The 17,837-nt window shown below is 41.1% G+C and overlaps 1 protein-coding gene across 2 annotated transcripts in view; it reads left to right on the top strand.

Annotated features, from left to right (window-relative positions):
• The window catches only part of SRPX (sushi repeat containing protein X-linked), a 75,295-nt gene extending 57,788 nt beyond the window's left edge, over positions 1–17,507 (top strand). For both annotated transcript variants that reach the window (XM_008989142.4, XM_008989141.3), the window contains 6 exons: positions 1,898–2,024; positions 4,867–4,988; positions 5,700–5,879; positions 8,339–8,472; positions 10,816–10,937; positions 16,982–17,507. In XM_008989142.4, coding sequence (XP_008987390.1) covers positions 1,898–2,024; positions 4,867–4,988; positions 5,700–5,879; positions 8,339–8,472; positions 10,816–10,937; positions 16,982–17,165 — 869 coding nt within the window. In that variant the 3' untranslated portion in view covers positions 17,166–17,507. The remainder of the gene's footprint in view (positions 1–1,897; positions 2,025–4,866; positions 4,989–5,699; positions 5,880–8,338; positions 8,473–10,815; positions 10,938–16,981) is intronic.
• The last annotated feature ends 330 nt before the right edge of the window (positions 17,508–17,837 follow it).

Genomic DNA, 17,837 nt, shown 5'->3' with positions numbered 1-17,837 from the left:
CCCTTCACCCAGATAACCTATTGTGGAGCCTGTGTGCTTACACTGTTAGTACATCCAGATCCAGAAAACAAACAAACAACTATGTATCATCCAGAAATTTGGTTTACCTGACCGAGAATAAGTTGCTTTTCACTCTGACCATGCTGCTCCAAGAAAATATGGTAACACAATGTAATTTTACATTGAAATCTCTATGCTAATAAATATACTTTCTATACTGTAATTGCCAGCTATATTTGACCAGCAGGGGGCAGTCATTATATGCTAGCCTTTCTGTGAAATGTTCATCCGAATTCTAAAAGTTTGTCTTCTATCACGTATATAGTAAAAAATTAAGAAATTATTTTTAGAAATCTTCATAACTAAAAATAGACATATTAAATGCATTTAAGTCATTTTCCATTTCATCATAGTATTTTATCAATTCTGAGAAGAACATTTTTTTCTACCTTTTAATATCCCTGAAATAGAGATGCATTTCACAATTAGGAGTGACTTAGATTCAACAAAATGTAGTGGTTATTCAGTTTAGGACTGGTGCATTAAGGTTGTTAAGTTCACCCTCCATTGAAGCATAACACAGAATGAAAATGAATTTGGATAGCTGAAGGCAAAATTGTTTAATAAGTTATTCATAACTTCTTACCTTAAATAAAATGAGAAATTATTAGACAAGACACAGGAGAAAATATATCAGGAATTTTACTTGGTGCATTTAGTCTCTCAAAGGCATTTGTCATTCAAAATCAAATAATTTTTCATTAAGGCTGTAATCGCACTTAATACTTTCAGTTGATAAGTAAAGCAATGCAAAACTGAATGCCCTTGATTTGCTATGCCCTCTTTAAATACATTCTATACCTGTTCAGAAAGAGTGAGTAGAATTTGCAGAAATTCGAACTTCCTCTTGTAATTTTACTTCCGCTATAAGATGAAATACAACCCAGTGTAGAGTTGACATCTCATTTACTCTGAGCCCTCATCATCCACCCATCCTTGATATCACTATTGAGGCAGAACTTCTATTACCAGGTAGAGAAACTACTTGAAGAAATTTGCAAGGCTTTTGGAGGTCCAGAGCCACAGTAAAACTGCTGTCCCGAACACAAAACCATCAGTGTAGTTCAGTAGGGGTTTGAGGGCAGAGTGGACCCAGACAGACCATTGCCTATTTTAAGATATTGAGCAATATGTTGATAATAGACAGCAGGAAGAGAGAGCAAGCTTGTTTTGGTGGCAAGTGCTCCGACTTAAATTATAATTAACAGTGCCATTATTTACATGTGTGGTCTTAAATAAATCGCTTAAGTTCTCTGAGCCTCAGTTTGCACATCTGTAAAATGAGAGAGTTGGGTGGTTCCTCTATCCCTCCATAGCATTCAGTTTTACCTTGCCTGGGGCATTGCCGTTTTCTTACCTCATGTTATATTTCATGGGTGGTAATGTAATCCCCCCAATAGATAGCGAATTATCTGACAAGTCAGGAGCACATGATTCTCTTGTCTTTGTGTACCCCCAACCCCAGCAGTTGGAATGAAGCCTCGGATAAGATTGGCACTCATGAAAAATTTGTTGCCTTGAATTGAATCTGACTAGATGATAGCTAGAGGGCCTTTCTCTAATATTCCATGATGCTGTCTTCAAAGCAGGAGGAAAGGCTGTAGCTAATGAATTATCCACAGGATACCTCGCAAGGCCAGTGGATTGCAGGTTTAGCCCTGCATGTGTGAGTATTTACACAATCTTCAAAACTTAGCAGGAGAGTAAAACCATAATGAAGGGCTAAAAGGGGAATACCCAGAAGTTCTGGTATTTTAAACTTTGGGTCTTGAATCCCAGTTTGACTATATATTTCATGATGATGATGATGATGATAGTGTTTTGGTTATATTTTCAGATATGGAACCTCCTAGAATAAAGTGCCCAAGTGTGAAGGAACGCATTGCAGAACCCAACAAACTGACAGTCCGGGTGTCCTGGGAGACCCCTGAAGGAAGAGACACAGCAGACGGCATTCTTACTGAGTAAGTGAAACTTGGCAGCTGAAATGATGCTGTCTCTTTTATCTGAGATGTTTGCTACCAAGAGTAGGCGAGTGTATTTATGCTGGTCTATTTATGCTTTCAGATGTGGTCCCCTGGTCATCGCCTAGCATACTATATATTTCACCTGTGTATTTGTTGATTGCCTGTCTCTATTATAATATGTTTACTGCCATGTCCGTAATGCTCAGAACTGTGCCTGGCACAGAGTTAGCACTCAGTAAATCCTTACTGAAGGAAAAAAGAGAAATAAGGGGTGGTGAATGATGTGATTCTTATGCATTGCATGCCTGTATCAAAACATCATGGCTGGGTGCGGTGGCTTATGCCTGTAATCCTAGCACTCTGGGAGGCCGAGGCAGGCAGATTAGTTGAGGTAAGGAGTTTGAGACCAGCCGGGCCAACATGGTGAAACCCCATCTCTACTAAAAATACAAAAATTAGGCAGGCATGGTGGCGGATGCCTGTAATCCCAGCTACTTGGGAGGCTGAGGCATGGGAATAGCTTGAACCTGGGAGGCTGAGGTTGCAGTGAGCCAAGATTGTGCAACTGTGCTCCAGCCTGGGTGACAGAGTGAGACTCCATCTCAAAACAATAAAAAAATTTCGCATACCCCATAAATATATACACCTACTATATACCCACAAAAATTTAAAAAAATTTTAAAAAGGGGTGAGAAGAAGGGAAGGAGGAACAGAAGGAGAAAGAGGAAGCCAGTTAGTTCATTTAGGGATAATGCCACCTCCATTGCCTGCCCAGGCAGACCCTTCCCATGCCCCCAGGCCTTTACCTGCACTGGGAAGCCACCTGTGTCTCCCAGGTGATGTCAGAGGCTGCCGCTCTTGTGCTCTGAGTACAGTTTAGTGCAGAACTCTTTCACCCCTTGTTTTTTTGGCTGTATTTATCTCTTTCAAAGCTTTTAAATTTATTTTTAAAACTTCTGACCCTATCAAACACTCATAGAAACTTATGAAAAAGAAGAGAAAGTGTCTTCTTCCTTGTTTCCCACCTCTACCCCATTGTTCTGGACCAATTTCATTCATAGTTTGACATATATCTGAGATGCTTTTTGTTTATATGTTGGTTTACCAACCATAATGAGAAACACTCTTAAGAAGCTTTTAAAAATGGGTGGATCCCTTTGCAAGGGTTAGCTATATGTTGTTCTAATCTAGCATTTGGGCCTGTACCCCTGCAACTGTTTGGTTGGCCTTCATATTCCCTGGAGACTACTACTCCATGTGAGCACATTCATATCTGTGCCTTGAAGTTCATGGGCATATTAAAGCTCCCCACTGAATTTTCATCTGTAGATAAAACGATATCTCTAACTTATCCCTGGTGATCCATAAAGCAAGAAGAGACTTTCTAGAATCCTATCAACACAGGCTGTGCATGACAACACATTTTTACACAATGATTAACAATAACAGCACATTTTCTAGTGAGAGGAGGTTGAGTCTCTCATCTCTAGCAGGACATTTTGTTCCTACATTCCAATAATCTTCCCGCAGTGCCTCATCTAGCTTAAGCAATATTACTAGTTATGCTCCCCCATTGTAACTTCTCAAAGATAAAGTTTGACCATTAAAAAATTATTTGCTGTCACATACACATCCCACAAATCCATTTGAAGAAAATCTAGGCAATCTGATTTGAAAAGTAAGTTGACGTAATCAGTGATTGGATTTTATTTACCTTTGACTCTTCAGCATCTAGCACAATGCCTGGCCCAGCCCCTAGCACATCATACATTTTTAGATGTTTGCAACTCTGTCTGCTGTTGAAATCCTGTGTAATAAACACAAAACATCAAGTCATCAGATGACACTATTTGTCTACAAGCTTTGTGAGAAATTCACCTTGTTGTTTTTGTGGGTAACTTGTATAACATGGTTAGGAGTATTATATTTTACTTAATTTTTAATGTAAGGCTTTCCTCAATGGTGACAATGATATTTCCACATGTTCATTATTAGCAAATATTCTCATCATTCCCAAGAACTGTAGGGATATGTATATTGAAAAAAAAACACATGGGATTTGATCATGCTATACCTATTGGTGTATAGACAGCCAAGGAAAAAGATGAACTCACCCTAGCTGTGTGATCTTGGGCAAGTTCTTTAAACTTTTGATGCCTCAGTTTCCTCATCTGTGAAAGAGAGATAATACTACCTACGTAGTAGGGTTGTTGTGAAGATTAAATAAATATATGCAAAATGCCTAGAACCATGCCTGACATGTAAGGTTTATGCAAGTTCAAAGAACACTCGTTGTAATTATTATTATGATAACCAAGGAATCACAGAGAACTTGCCTTTTGGTCAGGAAAGGTCTCCACTCGCCCAGATAGAAAGAACAGAGAAGGTTCTAGCACCCCCTGCAGGCCCAAATTGCCAGTGACTGCTTGGACTATATTCTCGAATGATTTTCCTTACAGAAAATTCCCTTGTCTTCCCAACAGTGAGGCAATTCAGGTCCTACCTGGAACAAGAGTGAGATTGAAGGAAGAGATTTGGGCTCTATATTTTTCACCCTCCCTCCTCCCATCTACGCCCGTCCCTGCCATTCTACCCTTCAGCAAGAAAAAGGTCTAAATTTCCCAGTAGTTTGGGTCTTCCATTTTCTGCTCACAAACTGCTCTTCTAAGACAGACTGCAGCTTAGGAGATTCTATTCTTCAAGAAATTTTTGTTCTACTTAAACTGGTCTAATGGTTGCCCTCAGTCTCTCCATGTTCTGTAAAGAGTGAGAGGTCATCACTTGCTTGTCAGGTCCATAATGTCATCTTTCCTGTTTCTAATTCTTTTTTCTCTCTAAGTGTCATTCTAAAAGGCCTCCCCCCAGGCTCCCATTTTCCAGAAGGAGACCACAAGATCCAGTACACAGTCTATGACAGAGCTGAGAATAAGGGCACTTGCAAATTTCGAGTTAAAGTGAGAGGTAAGAGTACTGCTTATTGCTTTTTTCCCCCTTCTCTCTAGAAGAGCAAAGGGAAGCAGGCCCTCAAGCCAGAACTCTCCCAAGTGCCTACTGTGGTGGGAGACTTGCTAGCTTTAGATTAGTCTCTAATGAGGCTCAGGGAAGTGCCCTGTCTTAATACCTGAATTCAGTGTTGCCAGATTCTTTAAGGAGTTCCACAGGATTAGTCTCACAGAAGCCCATAGCTGACTGTCCCAGAAGATGATTCAATAATTATTTTCATCCATGAGCATAGGTGACCAGCTGAAGCCTGTGAGTCTGTCTATGACCAGAGTGGATAGGAGCCCCCTAATTTGGGCCACCAGGAGAACATGTTCTTAGTGTTCTAGAACCATTGGTATGAAAGAAAATGTTTTTAAGGATTATTTTATGCCCAATGGTTTGGGCGACTGATTGCTAACCATCTTTTACTCCTTACTTTTATTGGACTTCACTTCCTCATCTATAATGCAAGGGGCTAAACCAGTTGATATAGGTGGTCTCACTGGTATGGATGGTGACCACTGCAAGGCTCACCGACTGACCTAATAGTCATTCGTGCTCCCTCACTTATTCCACAGGCTGATGTAAAAGCCTGATGGCAAAGCTGATGCCTATGCATCCTCACCTTTTCTGCTTACTCTGTGGATGGGAGCTCAGCACTGAGACCCCTCTGGACTTGTGTCCCTACAGTCAAACGCTGTGGCAAACTCAATGCCCCAGAGAATGGTTACATGAAGTGTTCCAGCGACGGGGATAATTATGGAGCCACCTGTGAGTTCTCTTGCATCGGTGGCTATGAGCTCCAGGGTAGCCCTGCCCGAGTATGTCAATCCAACCTGGCTTGGTCTGGCACAGAGCCCACCTGTGCAGGTATGTATGCAGCCCTCTCTCCAGCCAGCAGCAGAACCTGTAAGCTCCTTGGTCCTTGATTCCAGTGCAAGAGAGGTTTCCTTTCATATACTTTGAGAAGTTCATGGCCATCCCTCTTTATCTGGTTGGGTGAACATAGTCCTTAGCTAAATGCCTGAGAGTCTTCAATTTCATATATTAAAGTACAAAGAACATACCTATTATAGACTCCCTACCTAAGGACTTCATGCCCACCATGTTGGCATTAACGCCTGGGGTGTAGTGTCTAACAGGATCCTAGACGTGTGTGGTCCAACATGGTAGCCACTAGCTATGTGTGGCTATTGAGCACTTAAATTAGGCTATTCTGAATTGAGATATGCTATAGGTGTAAAATATATACCAGTTTCAAAATCTTAATATGAAAAAGAATATAAAGTATCTTAATTTTTTATACTGATTACATGTTGAAATATTTTGGATATATTGGGTTAAATAAAACATAAAATCATTTCCACCTATTTGTTTATACTTGTTTTTTGAGATGGATTCTTGCTCTGTCACCCAGGCTAGAATGCAGTGGTGTGATTTCGGCTTACAGCAACCTCTGCCTTCTGGGTTCAAGCAATTCTCCTGCTTCAGCCTCCCAAGTAGCTGGGACTACAGGGGTGTGCCACCACACCTGGCTAACTTTTTGTATTTTTAGTAGAGGCAGGGTTTCACCACGTTAGCTAGGATGGTTTTGATCTCCTGACCTCGTGATCCGCCCACCTCAGCCTCCCAAAGTGCTGGGATTATAGACATGAGCCACCACACCTGGCCTCTTTATACTTTTTTAATGAGGCAACTAGAAAATTTAAGATTAAATATAGTGGCTTATATGGTATTTTCTCTTGACCAGAGCTATCTTAGCCTCTGAGCCCCTGGGGCAGGGAAGAGGGCAAGAACTGTAAATCACTGTGTGACATCACAGTATCTAGCATAGAGCTTGGTACATAGCAGGTACTCAGTATATAATGGCTGAATGAATTAATGTGTGAATGAACAAATACTTCAATACAAACCTAAAGTGTGAAATATGAAAGCCAAGTTTGTAAATCATACATGGAATCTCCTAGTTTTTCTCATATTATTTCTTCTCTGGGGCTAAGTCTGTTTGCTTGCCTATCTATACAACATCCTTCATTGACCTTGAATGGTAGAATTAGTTGTCATTTATTTGCTTAAAGGGAAGACCTATTATGAAAGAGCCCTGTCCCATGTCCTCTATGCCTATGTTGCTTGCTCTGTGGCCTTTGTGCCCCACATTGCTCTGTCCCTTCTGCACCAAGGTGGTAGACTTCAGAGATTCTGAGCCATTCCAAAGCCAGCCTGGCCATTGCCCATTCTCTCACCCTTCTGCCTCTCTGCATCCCTTTCCCCAGCAGATACTATGGTGCTTGACCCATATGCCTTTCACATTCCCATCTATGTTCAGAAGGCTACTTACTGCAATTACCTGGGTCTCTCTGTCTAAGAGCTTTTCTTTTCTGGCTATCAAAGCATTGTCAGCCCATGCACAGAGCCAGCTGGAAGTGATGGAGAGTTAGTGCCCCGGAAGCAGCCCTCAACAATGATGGAGCAATGGTATAAATACTCCAGGTCCCTCCAGTGGGGTAATTCTGAGGTATGTGGTATATCATCTCCTAGAGTTCCCCAGTGGAAGTTGGTTCCAAATGCCCACAGCAATAACTTGCTTGATAACCAACTAGTATTGTTTTCTTTCCTTCACTGCCTCACTTCTTGACATAGGCAGAATAATGGTCCCCCAAAGATGTCCACATACTAATCCCCAGAACCTGAGAATATGTTCCCTTACAAGAAAAAAAAGGAACTTTACAGATGTAATTAAGTTAAGAATTTTGAGATGGGAAGAGTATCCTGGATCACCCAATGGGCCCAATGTAATCATAAGGTTCCTTATATAAAGGAGGCAGAACTGCTGTCAGAGTCAAAGAAAGAGATGATGGAAGGAGAGGTCAGAGAGAAGGGAGATTTGAAGATGCTACACTGCTGTCTTTGAAGATGGAGGAAGGGACTACTAGCCAAGGAATGAAGGTGGCCTCTAGATGCTGAAAAAGACAAGAAATCAGATTCTCCCCTAGAACCTCTGCAGGAACATAGCCCTGCCAATACCTTGATTTTAGGTCCATGAGACCAGAATTTTTTAGATCCTGATCTGTAGTATCTAAAAGAATAAGTTTTTATTATGTTAAGTCACTAGGTTTATGGTGAGTCATTACATCAGCAAGAGGAAATGAATATACTTCCTCACTCCTCTACAAGTGCTTCTTGGGACTGCTTCCCAAATAAACTACTTACACTTGAATCCTTATCTCAGGGTTTACTTGTTACACAAGTGGTTCTGTGTGTCATCACAGGCTCTGTTGAGCCAGAACAAGTAGAAGGTTGATGACCCATGTGGCCATTTCTGATTACAGCTATGAACGTCAATGTGGGTGTCAGAACAGCAGCTGCACTTCTGGATCAGTTTTATGAGAAAAGGAGACTCCTCATTGTGTCCACACCCACAGCCCGAAACCTCCTTTACCGGCTGCAGCTAGGAATGCTGCAGGTGAGTCCTCCAGGCAGGGCCCAGGTGGGAGGGAGACCTTTAACAGGAAGGGCCCAGCCATTTCACTAAAAGCAAAGGCCAGATTCAGTGCCTAATCCACTTACAGTGGGTTTCAGGAACTGGCACTTTAGAGCTACCATCATTTATTTCTGGTTCTGGGCCATAACCTGATTAACATCAACTACTTAGAGTTAACCCAATCATTTTCCAACTAATGAGGTTTGTCAGTTTTCACCAATAAGTCTAATTGACATGCTGTCCAGGCCTAGCCTCAGAACAATTGTCTTTGCTGAACCTGTCCAGGATATGCCTGGCTGGACGCAATCAGTTAGCTGCCTGCCCAAAAGGCTGGCCCAAGAGATGAAAGGAATCCGGGAGGCCTCAAGGCCCACATTCTTCCTGAGAATTTCTTCAACTCTCAGAGGGTGAAAACCAGTTTTTAGACAGTGGTTGTCAATGTGACCAGACCAGCAGCATCAGCATCACCTGGGAGCTTGATAGACATGCGAATTCTAGACATACCTCCCAGATCTACTGTGTCAGAATCTACACTTTTAACAAAATCTCCTGGTGATTTCTAAGCACCCTAAAGTTTGAGGAGCATTTTTCTGGGAAATGTGTCCTTCTCAGCTGTGTAAATTTTGTAGCTACTAAATGAGGCGACCAGCATCTTGGTTGTGTGGGGAAGGATGACTGGAAACTGTAAGGATCAAACTAGAAGTTGCTTGCTTTTTTCCTAAAGCTGGTTTGCAAAAGAGTGGCCAACCTGACTGAATGCTAGAGAGGCAGGATGTATGCTGTGTCATGGATAGGGTGCTGCACATATTTTTTTGAGAATATTTTATTCATATATTGCAGTGGACAGAACTAAGTGCTTAGAACAGTCTTGATTTAATCAAAGGCTACATTTACTTCTCATGTCAGCATTAATAAAATGGATAAGAATAACTCTCTTTCCACTCTTCCCATGTACTTGAAGAATGGCCTATGAACTCTGAAGAGCCATATAACATTTTTATGAGCTCCCTTGAATCAAGGAACCAAATTCATTGCATCTTTTCCTCCACTTTCCACCAGCTTACCTCCCTTTGTATCTTATTGTCCCAGCCGGGGGCTTGCTCTTCAGAAAGCACAAGCTTATACCTTTCTCTTTTGTGGGAAGTTGACATTGCAGGCTATATTCCATGATCATGCATTTCCTCATCTGGTCTTATTCCATAGAAAAATGAATTAAGCCAAACAACTTGCTTTTCGTCTGTGTCACTATAGGTTTTATGGTGACCCATGGTTAGGTTTGGTAAATTAATTTTTATTGGACACAGCCACACTCATTCATTTCTACAACTGCTTTTACACTACAGTGATCAAGTGAAGTGGTTAGGGCAGAGGCCATCCGAGCTTGCCAAGCCTGAAATATTCTCTGGCCCTTTACAAAGAAAATTTGCCATCATTGCTCTAGTGTCCTATCCCTTCAAATCCTTGATAACAACTAGTTGGATAAGATAGTTTATATCAAGATGTTTTATGTAACCTCCTCCCTCGAATATATTGACATTTGCGTTTTAACCAGAGCCTTCAAGGAAAGATTTGGTTGACTTAGACATTTCAGGGAGAGTAATACAAAAGTTTATTTCTAACTTTTTAAACTTTTCAACCAGTTCTGTAACCTCCCATAGGGATGTTTCAGTGGAAATTTGGTAAAACATATTTTATGTTTTTGTATTTCAGGACTTCAAAATTTATTTTTTCCCATTTAGCCAAATTCATCGTGTTTGTCTTATGTTACTTTTTTTTTTTAATTGCCACTGCCATTCCTGATGAGCCCTCCTAGCACGTGGTTGACTGGGCCACATTCCCAAGGTTCTTGCCAAGAGCCAGCTTAGAGGCTTGGAACCTTTTATCCTTGTTTCCCCTGGGATTGGGTGTGGAGAGCATAGGGCAAGGGGGTGTGGAGAATGGAAACAGGGCAATGAAGTGGACTCTGGAAATAGTCTTCTCTCCTTGCAAAGAAAAAATTAGAATCCTCTGGGGTGGTCTTAGACACTTTTTAGGAAATTTGACTCACTCGAGGTCTCACCCTGTCTGGAAATATATAGACTGCCATTTTGCTTAGGTTTTCAAAATCCCATGGTCAAGCCATTTTTGAGTGATTCCTCTAGGATGGTATTTAGGTTTTATAGCCACTAGCTTAACCCCAATTTCTCAACTGTTTTCAGTACAGTTCAGAGTGGACAATAAACTTCCAGAGGCGGGCCAGTACTGCTTCTGTTGGTTTCAAGTTTGATAAAGATGTCTTTCTTTACCCATGCTCACACCTCCCATGTTGGGTTTTCTTTTTCCCAGCAAGCACAGTGTGGCCTTGATCTTCGACATATCACCGTGGTGGAGCTGGTGGGTGTGTTCCCGACGCTCATTGGCAGGATAGGAGCAAAGATTATGCCTCCAGCCCTAGCGCTGCAGCTCAGGTAGGGGGAAGTTCTGTTCTTAAATCTTATCCCATATGAATGCACTTTTAACTTATTAGCTTCCCTGGTTTCTTTCTATTCAGGATTGAGTTCAGGCAACCTCAGTGTTTAATTGCTTTTATTCTAGGAGTGTTATAACCATGCTAATCAGCATGTTGCTGTTTGTTCAAATAAACAGTGCAGTAGATAATTACCAGTGTTTTATTTCTTTCACTCTCCAACCATTCATTTTTGCTTCGTATGTGTCTATCTATGTGTGTGTGTGTGTGTCTGTGTGTGTGTGTGTGTGTGTGTGTGTGTGTGTGTGTTTGGTTGGTTGGTGGAGGAAGGATGGCTAGGAGAGGAGGACCTGAAAAAAAGACCTAAGCAAGCCTTGGTCTTATTAGAAGTGCAGGCATCCAATTAGTGTTTCCAGGCTTGGTCTCTTTTTCCTCCATGCCTCCAGAACACTTGTCCATATCTCTATTTTAATAATTGTACTTTACTTTCATAACCCTTACAAAGTTGGGGCCGTGGATTTTAGTCTCTGAATGATGATGTATTAAAGAAGTAGAATTCAACAACGAAAAGGTAATTTCAGAATAACCCAAATTTCTACTTGCATCTCTTGACCACTGTGAAATGAAGAATTAGGCTAAAGCAAAACTTCTTAAAATCTTCCTTTCTCACCAAGCTTTTCTCTCATACCCTGTGTGGGAGGGTACAGATCTCTGTTCTCAGGGTCCCAGGCTGCTCCCTGCCTCTCAGGATCTCAGTGCCTACAACATTTTATACATCAACATCCAGAACACATGGCTTTCAGGCTTATACAACAGGGGGGAAAGAGAGTAAAAACTCACACCCACTGCTTTATGCTTCATGCTGGGGATGCCACACCTTGCTCACTCTCCTAGTTCATTGGCCAGAACTAGCTACATGATTGCAATTCACCTTTAAGGGAGGCTGGGGAATGGAGTCTTTCTGTATTGCCAGAAAGAAGAAAATGAAATGGGACTTGGTGAACCCTATCACACCTGTTCAGAGGGCACAGAAACTCCTTGAGAGGTTATATGATAGAAACATATCCTTAGCAAATGATGCTACAGATTGGCACAATAGCTTTTTTCTCTAATTTCCCAGTTTTCCAGCTGCCTTTGGCCCATCCCATGTTTGATCTATACCACTTTCTACCCAAAAAAATTCTGCTGCATTCCCACCAAGGTAAAAAACTCAGAGGGCCAGGGATGGAAGAAAAATAAGAGGATTCACGAGTTCTCTTTAGTTGGTCGATGAAGGCAGAAGCCTGGGTACACTCATATGCTTTTGTATTTGTTTTATTTTACTGCATTTGCATCTAGCACCTCCCCATACCAACTTTTGAGTTCAGTAGCAGAGCTTTTGAATATTTGCTACTCAGTACCTAGCACAGTAACTGGCACCATGTTGGCACTAAGTGTAGTAAATGACTCAAAATTTCACTGAAACAGCCTTACTATTTCCAGAGGTGATAATAGCTTTTAAGAATATATTGTATATTTACAATTAATATGCAGATACTTCAAGTTGAAGTGTACAGAACTTAAGACGGAGAGCTGTGTTGACAGCTAAATATTTATAATGAATATTTTCAAAGTAGGTTTTATGAAGCTGTTGCTTATTTAGAACTACTTGCTCATATCCTGTGTCAATGGTTTTTTAAAACTTGTTACAGATTTTTCTGAATGGTTTTTGGATTGAATGTGTGTGTGTGTGTGTGTGTGTGTGTGTGTGTGTGTGTGTGTAATCTTCATAAAATCTTGATGTGATTTTAAACTGTTTAATCTACTTGAGGAACAGAAAAATGTGATTAAAAATACTTCTATCATTCAGATTGTGTATGTTGGGGCTACCGTAGACTTCTATAGGTTAAAGATGATTTAAAATACATCATGTAGTGGTTCTGAAACTTTTAGCCTGCATCAGAATCCCCTAGAGGGCTTATTAAAATACATATTGCTGGAGTCTACACTGTGGGCTCTAAACTGTAAATCAGAATCAGTTTCTGACTCAGTAGGTCTCTGGTCATACCTGAGAATTTGCATTTCTAGTGAGCTCCCAAGGGACCACATGGTGAGGACCACTGGCTTAGTTTTTTACCAAAGACTTTATTTACAATTTTGAAATAGAGTTTTTTCCCAGTAGCCTTCACAAAAAGGGTCAATCTGTATTGTGCAGCTGGATGATAGTCCAGGTAAATGTCGTACAGAAATGATCACTCAGAAATGATCATGCATTACCTAATGGATTTGGTGTCAGGTCAGCATGCCTGTGTTATCAGACATATCAGTGAGAAGCAAAGAACTTGGCAGGACTTCCCTTTAAATCGGAAAGGTTTCTTTAGACACCTTGGAGTGTAGTGCAGAGGAAAAAAGATGCTTTAGGCAAAGACTGAAAAGGTAAAGAGGAGAAGGAAAAACACAATGCCTGGATAATCTAAAAATTCTCTTGTCTGGCTGTCATACTATTTTCAAAGAGCACTGAGGCCATGATAAACCCCTTGAAGGGAGTCAATGGAAAGAAGAGATTGGCTGCCTGGTGTTGCAGGATCCTCACCTGCCTTCTTTCTTGCTCTCATTTTTATCTGAATGTACGACCTGATTCATGCTTTCTAGAGCAATTTTCCAGCAATCTCAAGGATGACAGGGACAAAGAAAGCCATAGTTTCTATACCCACATTATTCTTTGAGTCTACAGAGTTCCCTGGAAGATTTTTCAAGAAGAATTCTTTCCAATCTGACAACAGACACATATGTAACTCAGAAATACTGTCAGCATCACACCTCATCCCATATTCTATGTGGTGTTCGATCCATGCCCAAGATTTCTGTGGTCTTTCAGCCCTAGTGGGAAGCATTCCTGTGGCTGCTGCTGGCCTACTGATCCAACCCTGAGCTCTTCCCATGATAGTTTTCTTCTTTACATTCTGTGTAAATCAAAGCACAAGGCTTAGACAGGAATGTGTGTTATAGCAGATGGTGGCACTATGATGGTGGTGGGGGGTTCCCATCCTAGCCTCACAAGCACGATACAAAACCTGAATGCTCCAATTTATTATTGGTCACCCTTTCCCAGAGGCTTCAGCCACCACATTCCCTATGCCTCTCTTTCCTGAGAGCTCCGTGTGCCAGAACTGCCCCATGCTCCCAAAAGAAAACTCAATGCCTTTCTTCTTATAGATGCAGAGCAGTTTTTTTTTAAATTTTTTATTGCATTTTAGGTTTTGGGGTACATGAGCAGAGCATGCAAGACAGTTGCGTAGGTACACACATGGCAGTGTGTTTTGCTTCCTTTCTCCCCTTCACCCACATTTGGCATTTCTCCCCAGGCTATCCCTCCCCACCTCCCCCTCCCACTGGCCCTCCCCTTTTCCCCCCAATAGACCCCAGTGTTTAGTACTCCCCTTTCTGTGTCCATGTGTTCTCATTTTTCATCACCCACCTATGAGTGAGAATATGTGGTGTTTCATTTTCTGTTCTTGTGTCAGTTTGCTGAGGATGATGTTCTCCAGATTCATCCATGTCCCTACAAACGACACAAACTCATCATTTCTGATTGCTGCATAATATTCCATGGTGTATATGTGCCACATTTTTCCAATTCAGTCTATTATCAATGGGCATTTGGGTTGATTCCAGGTCTTTGCGATGCAGAGCAGTTGATCTCTTCACTCGCACCTTACTTTGCAGCCTACATTTGCGTGTTTAGAACTCATTAATGTACTTTGCAGTCATTTGCTTCTGAGTTCTCCTCAGGAAACCTGGCAGAGGCATTGTCATGTCCTCTTTTTCTTTTTAATTGCATTTTAGGTTTTGGGGTACATGTAAAGAACATGCAAAATTGTTGCATAGGTACACGTGTGGCAGTGTGATTTGCTGCTTTCCTCCCCTTCACCTGTATCTGGCATTTCTCCCCATGCTATCTCTCCCCAAATCCCCCCCCGCTGTCCCTCCCCTGTTTCCCCCCAACAGATCCCAGTGTGTAGTGCTCCCCTCCCTGTGTCCATGTGTTCTCATTGTTCAACACCCACCTATGAGTAAGAACATGCGGTGTTTGATTTTCTGTTCTTGTGTCAGTTTGCTGAGAATGATGGTCTCCAGGTTCATCCATGTCCCTACAAAGGACACAAGCTCATCTTTTCTGATGGTTGCATAATATTCCATGGTGTATATGTGCCACATTTTCCCTGTCCAGTCTATCATTGATAGGCATTTGGGTTGGTTCCAGGTCTTTGCTATTGTAAGCTGTGCTGCAATGAACATTTGTATGCATGTGTCCTTATAGTAGAATGATTTATAATCCTTTGGATATATACCCAGTAATGGGATTGCTGGGTCAAATGGAATTTCTATTTCTAGGTCCTTGAGGAATCGCCACACTGTCTTCCACAATGGTTGAACTAATTTACACTCCCACCAGCAGTGTAAAAGTGTTCCTATTTCTCCACATCCTCTCCAGCAGCTGTTGTCTCCAGATTTTTAAATGATTGCCATTCTAACTGGCGTGAGATGGTATCTCAATGTGGTTTTGATTTGCATCTCTCTGATGACCAGTGATGATGAGCATTTTTTCATATGTTTGTTGGCCTCATGTATGTCTTCTTTCGTAAAGTGTCTGTTCATATCCTTTGCCCATTTTTGAATGGGCTTCTTTGTTTTTTTCTTGTAAATCTGTTTTAGCTGTTTGAAAATTCTGGATATCAGCCCTTTGTCAGATGTGTTGTGTCCTCTTTCTTTCATTTCTACTCATTGGGAATGAATTGGCAATTTATCTCCCCACTGGGATAAAATACAAATTAATCCCTTCTTCCTTGAGACTCCCTCTTAAAAGGCAGAAAAAGTACAGTTTGTGTTTTATGTAACAATTTTTTTAACCTTGATCTGTTTGCATGAGGAAAACATATTTCACTTTAAATCCAGATGGTAGTGTATATTCTGCTTCATACACCATCTCAAAATATCTAAACTGAAAAAAAAATCTGGAGAAGAGACTGAGTGGGCTCATTTGTTCATTGGGCTCAGCTTATCTGTTTGTTTGCTTTCTTTAGCTATTCCCATCTACACATATTTTTGTTGATATAAAAGACATATTTTTTTAGCTTAAATTCTAGTGTGGTAGAGCAGAAAGAACACCAGACACTTGAAACTACTTCATATTTTTTTGGAATTATTTGGGACACAAATTTTGATTAACCAACTTAGAATACATGGGGTATAGATCAAGCTCAATCCCTTATAACTCTGCAATCCTGAGCTGGCCACTGAATAGGTCAGAACTATTATGCTGGGAAATTATTTCAGTCAGCTTTACCTAGCCCAGAGTTTCTCAGCCTTGGCACTATTGATTTGTGGGGATAGATAATTCTTTGTTTGGCAGGAAGGGTTGGCTGTGCATTGCAGGATGTTTAGTAGCATTCCTGGCCTCTACCCACTAAATGCCAGTCACATCTCCACTCCCCACTGTGACAACCAAAACTATCTCCAGGCATGAAATTTCCCCTGGGGGTGGGGAGCAAAATCACCCCTGTTCATAATCACTGACCTATTCCTAGTGCGTATGTGGTCACGCAACACTAGTCAGCAAGCTTGGATTTTGGGTTGGTTCCAAACTTGGGTTGATTCCAATTTAATGAAAAAAAATCTGTTCCCATAAAATCTTAGACTGTACCAAATGTTGGTACATGGTACCATTGCAAGCCTGAAGTCTTCCTGACCATAGTCTAAAACTAAAGCAGTGCTTTTCAACCTCTCATGTACATATCAGTCATCTGAGGATCTTTACAATAATGCAGATACTAATTCAGTAGGTTTGAGGTGGGGCATGAGAGTCTCCATTTCTATCAAGTTCCCATGTGATGCTGCTGGGTCAAGGATCACACTTTGAGTAGACAGGGTCTAAAGGATGATTCAGTCCTTCATGGTATCAAGGCTTTCTCGGTATACTCTGTTACAGTAGGGTTCTGGTTGATCCACCAGGACCTATGGGAGTCATGATTTGACTTAGTCTCCTCTTTTCTTTGTCTGCCACAGGCTGTTGCTGCGAATCCCACTCTACTCCTTCAGTATGGTGCTAGTAGATAAGCATGGGATGGACAAAGAGCGCTATGTCTCCCTGGTGATGCCTGTGGCCCTGTTCAACCTAATTGACACTTTTCCCTTGAGAAAAGAGGAGATGGTCCTGCAAACTGAAATGGGCCAGACCTGTAGCACCTGACGTGATGATTCCTCTCTTGGCGGTTCCTCTTCATTGTCTACATGGTGACATGCACATGGGAAAGCCTTAAAAATATCCTTGATGTACAGATTTTTATTTGTAATTTTTAAAGTCTATTTTATTATGAGCTTTCTTTGCACTTAAAATTAGCGTGCTGCTTTTTGTACTTGGAAATGTTTCAAAAAATTATATGACTATATTTACTCTTTCTTTCTTTACCCCAGAGAAATTAGAACACATAACCATACACAAGCTATCAACATGTTATTCAATGTGACACCTAACTCTTTTTTATTTTGTTTTTTAAACAAGACTTTTATTAATAAAATGTTTTGGAGCAAATTTAGTAGAACTCACTTTGTTTATCAAGCACCAGCCATTCTTGCTTAGTATGGTCAATGGATTTAGGATTGTGATTCTTACTGGTGGTTTAAGAATGGAAAAAATTTAATTAGTCTTTTTAGGAGCTCTGTTGAGCTGGGAGAGAGCTGAGCTGTCAAGTGTTCAAGTAGCCAATTAAAGCCACAAGCCGAAAATGAAAGAGTTAAGCCTTTAATCACAGTGATGGAACAAGGAAGTGTCTAAAACCAGAGAAAACATGAATTTCACTGTTCCATTTTCCCTTGTAGGGCAGCACACTGGTGAAGATTCAAGTGGAGTAGCACAGACGTG

Source organism: Callithrix jacchus, chromosome X, assembly GCF_049354715.1.
Source record: "Callithrix jacchus isolate 240 chromosome X, calJac240_pri, whole genome shotgun sequence".
Lineage (NCBI taxonomy): Eukaryota > Metazoa > Chordata > Mammalia > Primates > Cebidae > Callithrix > Callithrix jacchus.
The sequence above is the reverse complement of the archived record's forward strand: the minus strand, read 5'-3'. Positions and strand labels throughout refer to the sequence as shown.